At 41.8% G+C, this 9,785-nt stretch overlaps 1 protein-coding gene across 1 annotated transcript in view; it reads left to right on the top strand.

Annotated features, from left to right (window-relative positions):
- The first annotated feature begins 1,295 nt into the window (after nucleotides 1-1,295).
- The window catches only part of LOC109961191 (contactin-associated protein-like 4), a 45,045-nt gene continuing 36,555 nt past the window's right edge, over nucleotides 1,296-9,785 (top strand). Inside the window, exons 1-2 of the mRNA XM_020601862.1 lie at nucleotides 1,296-1,386; nucleotides 1,542-1,847. Of these exons, the coding sequence (XP_020457518.1) occupies nucleotides 1,763-1,847 (85 nt within the window). The 5' untranslated portion in view covers nucleotides 1,296-1,386; nucleotides 1,542-1,762. The remainder of the gene's footprint in view (nucleotides 1,387-1,541; nucleotides 1,848-9,785) is intronic.

Here is a 9,785-nt window from a genome sequence, read left to right as displayed (position 1 = left end):
CCAGACGACAAAATGCAGTCTGTAAGATGTGTCATGGACATCAGTTCTATGGGTTAGGATGAATTTGGATGAAAACCTTTTTTAATACTCTGCACTTTGTACTCCGACAACCTAAAATTGTCAGAAGTTATTAGTTTTGGGGGAATTCCAGGCAGTTTGAAAGGACATGGTAAATCCAACGGCTCAGAAAAACCCTTAGGACTCAGTTGCACAGCCAAAGACAATCAGGGAGTCAATAAAACAACATTTATTGAACTTTTCCAAGACAAGCAAACGGATATAAATCAGGATTCTTGGTTGGCAAATTGGTGCAGTAGGACAGACAAGTCTCTTAATCAAAGTCCAGACCAGAAGACAGTAACCAACTGGCACAGATATGGGTAAACGTGGGAGGGTCCTGCAGAGAACAAATACTGGCTGGGGGTTATATGAAGGCAGAGATTAAGCTGATACAGGGCAGGTGTGTGGCAGAGATGCAGGTAGCAGAACTGTCCAGAAAGCAGGACAAAGGCATGAAAAGGGGAAGGGGTTGTACCTGGAATAAAGGAGTTTATTGTCCTCTGTTGGTGTGGACAGGGTAAGTATGTGACGGGTGAACACTACTGATAGAGATCATAGAAAGAAAGCATATGACAGGAAAATAGTTCTGTGTGTGGTTCTCAGTTAGTTTGGATATTTAATACCAGCATGCTCATCTTAACTGTACAGTATGCTGTTTTACGCCACTAGCTGAATCTTATGGCATAGAGATTAGTTTTAAATTGGGATTTAAATATCGCCACTGAGCCAGACTGTTTGATATCAGCAGGGAGGTTATTCCAGAGGAAGGGGGTACGATAAGAAAAAGTCCTGTAGCCTGCTGACTTCTTTTTAACTCTGGCCACAGGCAGGAGCCCTGCATTCAGAGTGGAGACCATGGGGTAGGATATAAGGCTTAAGCCGATCAGACCGATATAAAGGGACTTGCCAATTCAGGATTTTGTATGTCAGTAGATTTATTCAGCTATTGGCCAGGTCTTGGAAAAAAAGTGAAATGAAGCAAAGCTGATTTTATTAGATTTATTTCAGAGGAAGGGTTAAAAATCATATAATTGATTTTTTTAATGAAGGATTTTGTTCTAAATCTGTAAGTTAATGCATAAGATGAGATACAGTGGCAGGCTTACAGACACAGCAACAGTACAGAACATATAAGAACGAAATAGATTTTAAATAGTCATTGTAATTTCTGCACCCTGTCTCAGTGGACTCAAAGCACTCAGCTGAGCTGACCTGAACGGCTGAACCACATGAAGACCATCAGTGTGTGAGCAGCAGCCCAGAGCCTAATGGGACCTGAGATGACTCTTTCACAAACGTTGCTGGAGCAGAGTAGTGTGGCCTGCGGTGGGTATTCTGCTGAAAGATTTTGGCAGAGCAGAACATCTTCGAGTCCTTCCAGTGACTAAAGTACCTTTCACTGGAGCAGTGACAGTAGTGAGAGCTCTCGCTCTTTCTCTCTCTCTCTTCCCCGCTCCCTCTTCTATCCCCTCACTCTGCAGAGTGCAGCTGAACAGAAAGCAGCCACTTGTCTCTCCTGTCACTGCCGTGGAGCCAGGCGAATGTTGTTGAGTGCTGAGGACCCAGAAGTGCAGAATTCATCAGGGATCTGGAAAGTGTGAGAGTGTGGAGGAGGAGGTGGAGTACTGTAAAGAAGAGAGGATAGGCAGACTGTTTCCCTCCTTCACCCAGCAGGCTTTTCTGCAGCATCTTTATACTTAACATGGATCTCTGGAGTAAAAAAGTCCAGGGGATTATTACACAGGTCGTCCTGATACTCTTCAGCTCATGCAGGGCAACAAGAGGAGGTGAGAAGTGTAATATTTACATTTTGGATGACAGCAGACATCTGATGTTGAGTTGTGGGTCTGCTGTTGTTCAATTTACATTAATTTCAAATGTTTGAAAAAGTGTAGCTCATTTGCCTTTTGCAGCAGTAAGAAGTTTGGGAGTTGCTTAGTTCATGCAGGTAGTTTTTTCTTGCATTTCTATAAACTTCAGTTGAGAATGCTGTGAATTATCTAAAGCAAATGCTTGTTTTTATCATGCACAGCAATATATTTTTGTTTCTCACACACATTTCCATGCGCTGCTCTTCAGTGAGGCAGTGGGAGTCAGTGTGGGAAGCATCTTGGAGGGGAAACTGAGTTAAGCACACTTTCCGCTCCCTCGGCTTATTAGACCTTTGTCCTTGAGCAAGGCACTCACACTGCACCTAATCCAGTGGAGCTGAACAATGTACAGTATGGCAGCATGAATGTGAACCAGGAAATTACTTTTATTAAAGAAGGCTTTTTGTGATTGAATTATTCATAATTTATTTCTTTTGTGATGCTGATCTTAGTGACCAAAACACATGCAGTGCAACGTTGTTTATGGAGAGCAAGATGATGAGCAAGAAGGGAAATACCTCACCTGTCTCTGAATTACTGTAGTCAGAAGCAAAGTTTAAAGCAAAATGATGTTTTTTTGTTGTATCTTTTTTTTTTGTCAAGATGATTTTTTAATTTTTGACCACTTGAATTGCCTAAAAAAAGCTTTGCTGACGTTAGCCTATAGCTGATCATCCATTTCTTTATTACACACCGTGTTGATGGAAATGTCCACAGAGACATCATTTGATATAGGAGCTGTTTGCATGTGACAGACACTGGCACTGGTGAAAATGCTGCTAACCCAGCCTAATAAAGTGGGTGTCAGGGGGTAAACATTTATCCAGCATGAGGCCGATGCTGCATTAAACTGTATTTTGAGTCGGCATCCCTGGGCAAATAAGATTTATTAAACATTTGAAGAAATAAAATGCCACTAAGGCGTTCTTATGGACAAAGTGGGAATCGGCAGATAAATGGTAGATATTACCACGTCAGGTTTTTATTCCTTGACAGAAAGCACCTGCTGAAGAAAGACACACTGACCTTATGGGCTTTGAACAAGTAAAATAAATAAAATTACAAGAATTCTTGGCTGCAAAAGAAATGTTTTGGACTTGGCTGTGTGCCTATCAAAAACCATAACCAAAAGACAAGAAAATGCTGCCATCTTTCTCAGATCGGATCAATAAGTAGTGCCTGAAACCCTTTTTGCCCTCTTGGACAGAAACATAGTACATCATCCACTTAATAATCTCTGGTACCCAGACTCCTCTCCACGTTTTATTTGACTTTGTGTTACGGCCGAGCCAGTGCCACAGGCAAGGTCTGACTCAAGCTATTTGTCAGTGAGTGAACAAAGGTGGTAAAACTGTCATGAGAGGGCAGATGTTTCTGTTTCTGCATCCCGTCACCAAGACCTTGCGCAGAACTGGAGCAGCAGTCCCCTTTTATTTATATATACTGTACATAAAACCATTTTGTGGCCGGATATTTAAGCTGTCTGGCAGCTGACAAGTGTCACAAACAGTCCTGTTTTGCCATGAAGCAAAGAAAGAAAATGTCTCTGTACATCAGCTCATGTGGAGCTGGAGCTGGATAAAAGCATCAACAAGAAGCACTCAGAGAGTAACTGTCTGTTTGAAATGTTTAGGAATTATGAATTGTTCTGGATTTGCAGCCCATTACAGAAATAGACAATTATTCTCCTTGGTGGGTGGTAGTCATGGTTTTCAGAGAACATGTTTTATAAAACATGTAAATGCAGATGTTTTCAGGTATTCTGGCTGATTAGGACTGGTTGGACTGGACCATGCCAGACTTGCATGAAGTCCCCACACCTCAAAAAGAAATTATAAAATGTAATTTGTGACAGGTGAAAGGCCCAGTTACACCAGTATTTCAAAAAGCAGGGTGAATTCCTGTAATTTCAGTTGAATTGTTCCCTGTTCCCTGCAATTCTCAATCCAGCCACCAGATGGCCCCGTACGTTCCCTCCATTTACAATGACCTGACTCTGCCCTGCCCACCTGCCCCTCATTTCAGAATTACTTCCTGTATTTACTCCATTTGCCCTCAGCAAAATTCTTAATTTCTTGATGGACAGTATCTTGCCAGTGATTCTCTTACCAGTTAGTGGATGTCTGTTTTTCCTAACTCTGGCTAGTTTATGCACTTTGCTTTTAGCCCATTTACCTTGTACCTGTTTGTTTTGGATTATCTGCCTGATTTCTGACATCACTGCCCGTTCATCTCTGCCTGTCTTTGCATGCCTGGACTATTGGAATACGTTTCCTGGACTGACAGTTAGTGATGGCTGATCAAGGCTTTGTTGAAGCTTTGACACAGTATTCACAAAAATGGTTCATTACTCGAGGCTTCAATGACACGTGACCAAAACACGCCTCGGCACAGTGGTTCAATACAATTGCTTCATGAGCTACCATGCGTGTGTCAGAGCCTCAGGTGTCAGAGGACCATCACTACTGACAATAAGGCTGTTCAGTCTTAAATGGCAAAGCATATCCAAACTTTTGTAGTGTGCATCATGCAAGCAAGTCAAAATTGTTCCAAACTTTATTTTGTAGGTGTCTTTTTTCATTGTTTTTAGAATTAAGTTAATTTTTCCTGCCCTACCAGACCCTCCTTTGAATGGTTTTTGCACAAACTCTTTGAAGGCATATAGATTTCCACAGAAAATTGGCCCTCACAGATCGTATGAAGCACTTATCATATCCTCAGTTATCTGCACAATGTTCCCTCAAATGCACAAGTGCATCTGATGAGGCAAAGTGTGCTTCCGGGCTTCTTTTTCTGCCAGAGAACAACTCGCAACTGTCGACACAGAGGTGGTGCACAAGGATATGTTAAATTTTCTCACTCTCTGTCTCTCCAGTATGATTGCACAAGTCCTCCAAGGGATTGTTATTTCTCCCCTCAGCTGATTCGGGAGTCAGTGGTGTGTTTGTTCTAATCGCAGTCTAATGAGATAATACCGCTGCTCTCCTAACCTGACGTGTGTGTGCATCTTCAGATAAGAAGCAAATGGCCACGTGTGAACATGATGTGAGGAGAGCGAGAGAATGCTAAGCAGCACCGCAGTGGAGTATGTGTGCACACAGTCCCTATGTGGGTAGAGTGCTTGTGTGTGCATGTCATGCTGAGATAACGGATGGCTCACCACGCAGTCACTGGTCTCTGAGGAGAGAGGTTCTCAAGTTAAACTAATGTGTCAAAGAGACAAAAGGCAGAGGATTTGTTGTCCTCTCTCAGGTCAGAGTCAGCTGGTTTTGTCTGAGAGCTGCTTAGAGGTGGGAGCTGGAGGCTGCTGATGGATGCTGAGCTGTAGCTTCTGGTGTGGTTGGTAACTGAGCAAGAGCTTAAGTACACAGACTCAAACAGCCTGAAAGCTGTCCTGCACAAACGCACTGTTGTTGTGTCCTTTCCATACAAAGAAGGAAACAAAATGCCATTCGTCATCCACCACAGTGCAGCATGGAACAGATGTTAAAGACGACAATGAACTGGTGCCAAAACTGGAAACTAAAAATCAACACTACTAGTCAAAAGTCTGGACACACTTACCCACTGAAGTGAGTGTGAGTGTGCATCTTCCTTTCTCCTTCATATGCTGGTGGATTTTTGGCAAACCAGTTTAAATTGGCATGACTGAAGTCACAAGTGATGATAGGGAAAATCTACTGGGGTGTGTTGTTTGTTGATCACTGTACTATACAATTTAGGTGAGAAAAAAGGTTTTCCTCAGTTACAAAGGAAAACAGTTCTTTGGTCAGTGTCCTACAGGAGGTGAAGAAACACACCTTGTCATGTCGTCAGTCTGTGATCCTTCAATGAATGGAAGGGATATTCAACTTCTGATGAATGGAACAGTGGATTTCAAAATATATTGTCCTCACTTTATACAAATTCAGGAAATTGGCATCATTTTGTGGGCTGGTCACGAGCGCCTTGACACTAGGCAAGGAGAGAAATCCAGGCTCCAGCAAGTATGTGTGTGGTCTGTGCTTCATGTGGAAAGGAATGATTGAATTACATGATCACTCTCTTTGTGTCATTTACTTGAACATGCAGTCTTGCAGAAATTAGTTTGCATTAGGTGGACTAGAGACTATACTGGGAGTCTATGATTACTGATGGGTAATAGAAGTGCTCAGAAGTTTGTGTCACACATCTAAATCCTCAGCTGGAGTCAGGGTAGAGCTTGGCTTGTTTTTATCCCTTCAGAAAATGATACATGCTGCCATTCACACTTGTTTGTTTTGTTTGGTTTCAATTGTACGTTTGTGTGTCATGATCTGCTTCCTGTCCATCACCGTGCACAGGGAGATATGGAAGTCTCTCTGCTGGTTAAATATCTAATCGTGTGTCTTCTGAAGCGTATTATGACATGTCTTTAGGGTTTTGAGTTTAGTCTTAATTTGGCTTGCCATCACATTTGTATTTTTAAAAAAATATGATAACCAATTTCTAGTGTGACTAGAATTATCACCTTGCAGTTGTATGCCGTCACCCCCAACCAGTCAAGTTGCAGTTTACGTGCATGCCTGTCCAGACTCGAAGAATACACTGAAGGCATTTCATAAAAAATATTTGGAAGTTATCAGTAGTGAAAAACTTCCAGTGAGAAACATACCGTCTTCACTTAGACTATTTTTGCAGAGGACTGATGGAGAGCTTTGTCACATCCTCCCTGAATCCACCTGGATGTTTGTGGCAATTTTGAATAAATAGCCTCAAGGTGTTTCTGAGATATGGCAAGTCGTGAGGTCACTGTGACCTTGACCTTTGACCAGCGAAATCTAATCCGTTCATCCTTAAATCCAAGTGAACAAAATTTCACTGTACTGCTGATTTCAACCACAGGGTTTGTCTTAAGAGGAACCTATGGAAATAATCTCATTAGTCTGAATCAATTGTGCATTTCCCTGGAAAGCCCTGCCGTCCTCTGTGACTCATAAGAGACTGGACAAGGCCATCAGTAAACACACACTCATGGCCTTGTTATCACCTTTGACTCACAGTTGGTTCAAGAAATTGTCAGACTCTAAGGTCAGGATGTTCTGGCACTCTGCATCACAGCAGGTCCCAGGTCGGGCTGATTTAAAATAACACTGCAGGTGCTGTGGTGAATTCTCAAAGGACTTGGATTCAAACAGTCATTTTAGAAAACTTCTTAACCATTGAACTATCCTTGAAGAAGAATGAACATACAAGTGAAGCTATTGCTGTCAAAGCATCAGTGAAAATATAGGGAAATCATTATTACTATAAATTCAATTGATGAACTCTGTTAGAGAAGAAAAGGTAACGAATGATGACAAGGAAGGAAGGATAATGACTGTGATTAGAGTAGATAAAGAGTAGGAGAAAGGACTATAAAGATGATGAGGAAAGAAAAGACTATGATGTCAATCAACAAGACAAAGTAGGAAGAATAGATGAATGAGAATATAAAAATTATGACCAGCAACTTCTCCATGTGATGAAGATTAGGAATGTGGGGTAGGGAAATGAATGATGATGATAAAGAAGGTGTAAAAGATAAGAAAAGTTCTGATGGAGTGGATGATGATCATGTGAACAGCAGGATGATGATAATGTTAATCATTATTAAGAAGAGGAAAACTAATAAAGCTAAAGAAAAAGATGATGAAGAAAACATTTTGTGAATTTCAACAACCTTTCAGTTTCTCACCTTTTTCTCTTTTCCACCTTTGGAGTCAGTTCTATATATTTATATCAATATGACTGTTTACTTATGAGTAATGATTATATTCCCCTTGAGCTCCATGTGTTTTTATATTTTCCTAGCACCACACTGTGTCTGGCTGACTTGCCATTTATTGCCCCTGCCATGGGTGCAATTTTTAACATAATGTAGCTCGAATGGATGGTGCTAAAAGTTGATCACTGTCCATAACATACATTTTTTTTGAATAACAGAGCCAAGACGGTGCACTCAGACAATCTGCTTCTGGGCTTCTGGAGGAGTCCTGGGCATAATTACTCTAAACATATACATACTGGAGCTGTCTCCACAGTCCTTTAGAGTACAATCACAATGTCTAGATAAATGCGAGTGCAGAAGAAATATTAAATTCTGTAGATGACATTGAACGCTGCAGGACAAAGCTTAGTAGATGCCAAAGCTTTAAGACGCATCAGAGATAAGGTATCTGATGTGCAATTTAATGACTGATTTAATGAGATGCAACAGACAGCACCTGCAGTGCCACTAGTGCCCAAGCATTTTTGAAACTTTTTCCCATTTCGCCTGATTTTTATGGCACTACAGATCAGGGTCACTTACACAACAGCAACTCTGCATAAAATGTACTTGTTTGTGACCCCTGCCAACTGCAGGAGTGCTGATGAGTAACCTAGTCTGTGCACGGATCTACCTGGGAGGTACTGCTCTGGGAACCAGTAGAGTGACACAGAAGAAGAACATTTTCTCGAGGCAGAGGCTGTAACATGAAGACATTGTGAAGTATGACTGCGGCACTAGTGCTGGCGGTGAAACGATCACGTGTCATTGACCTGCACCGCTGATACACACATGCTGTCTGTTTTTGTTTATGTATAACTGAGGCCAGTGCAGTGCAGGTAAAGGCTAAACGAGTGCACGTGATGTGTTTTGCAGTACCTGTGTGGCCAGCTGGCCTCAGTGGCAGTTAGAGGTGCAGTCTTCATTGTATTGTTGCTTATAAATTAGAATAAATTTGTTTGTGAGTGAAATGCAGTGTTTTCGAAATGTACTGCTTGTACAGTATGTCTTGTTTAATACTGGAAGCAGTATTTTTCCTGCCAGATCAGTAAATAAAGTGTGAGTCTCCCCAGGTTCTCTTACCTTTCATTATGTATTTTATTGCATATTTTACCCAAACAGTATATTGAGCTCCTGACTGGACAATTTTCAGCAGCTGTAGAATCACAAAAAATACCAGCATGCAAGATCCATTTATGACTGGAAGACGAAAGGCTGCAAAATTGTTTGTCAGCCACCAGACTGTGCTGATCCCTACAGCTCAGTAGCTGTTAGACGGACAGCCCCCTTTCTCCAGCCAGAGACGCGAGCTGGGGGATAAGCAGGGAGGGTCAGAGCAGAAAGCACAGACCAGTCTGAAGTGCAGCTTGACAAGTCACATTAGTGCCCCATCACTGTCAGACAACTGACGCCTCAAAAATCCTAAGGCAAAGAGCTGCAGAAAACTTTTCTCTGCCCGACTAGTTTTCAGTTCTCAAACTAAATGAGGCACTACTGCTATCCTTCTATTTTCAAAAATATTCTCCTGGTATTATATACGTAGGTCTTGAGGAGTGGGAGGCAGCACTCACAGCTTGCAGTAATTATTTGTGTTAATGTATTTTTTCCACTTATGGCAGTGCTCTGGGAAAAATGGCAGTGAAATGCCAAAAATGTAAATGTACAATACAATACATGATGCACTATTTAGAATGCTCTTGTTCTCTTTGTATTCCTGTATTACATTAATCTGTACTAATATTGCATCAGTGCAGGTTTGCAGAGATATCACCACAGTTTTCCTTTTGAGGTTGATGGTCCATGTTCGAGGGCACAAAGAGGCCTTGGTGTGATTAGTAGCACCACTGAGCAGCATTGAACTATGACTGTCCAGGAGCCTTAAAGAGCTGTGAACCTGTAAATCCTGCTGTTGTTTACCGAGGTGGAGGAAGATGCTCATCGGCTTGATTTAATCAGGAATTATTTGGGGACACTGCTGTTTCAGCACCATGATGAAGTGGATGGCTTTGATGGAGAGATAGGTGGATGAGAGGATAAATAATGATTAAGCACATGACATATGGGGGGGGGGGGGGGCTCCCGCTAAA

This window comes from Monopterus albus, unplaced genomic scaffold, assembly GCF_001952655.1.
Source record: "Monopterus albus unplaced genomic scaffold, M_albus_1.0 scaffold52.1, whole genome shotgun sequence".
NCBI lineage: Eukaryota > Metazoa > Chordata > Actinopteri > Synbranchiformes > Synbranchidae > Monopterus > Monopterus albus.
The sequence above is the reverse complement of the archived record's forward strand: the minus strand, read 5'-3'. Positions and strand labels throughout refer to the sequence as shown.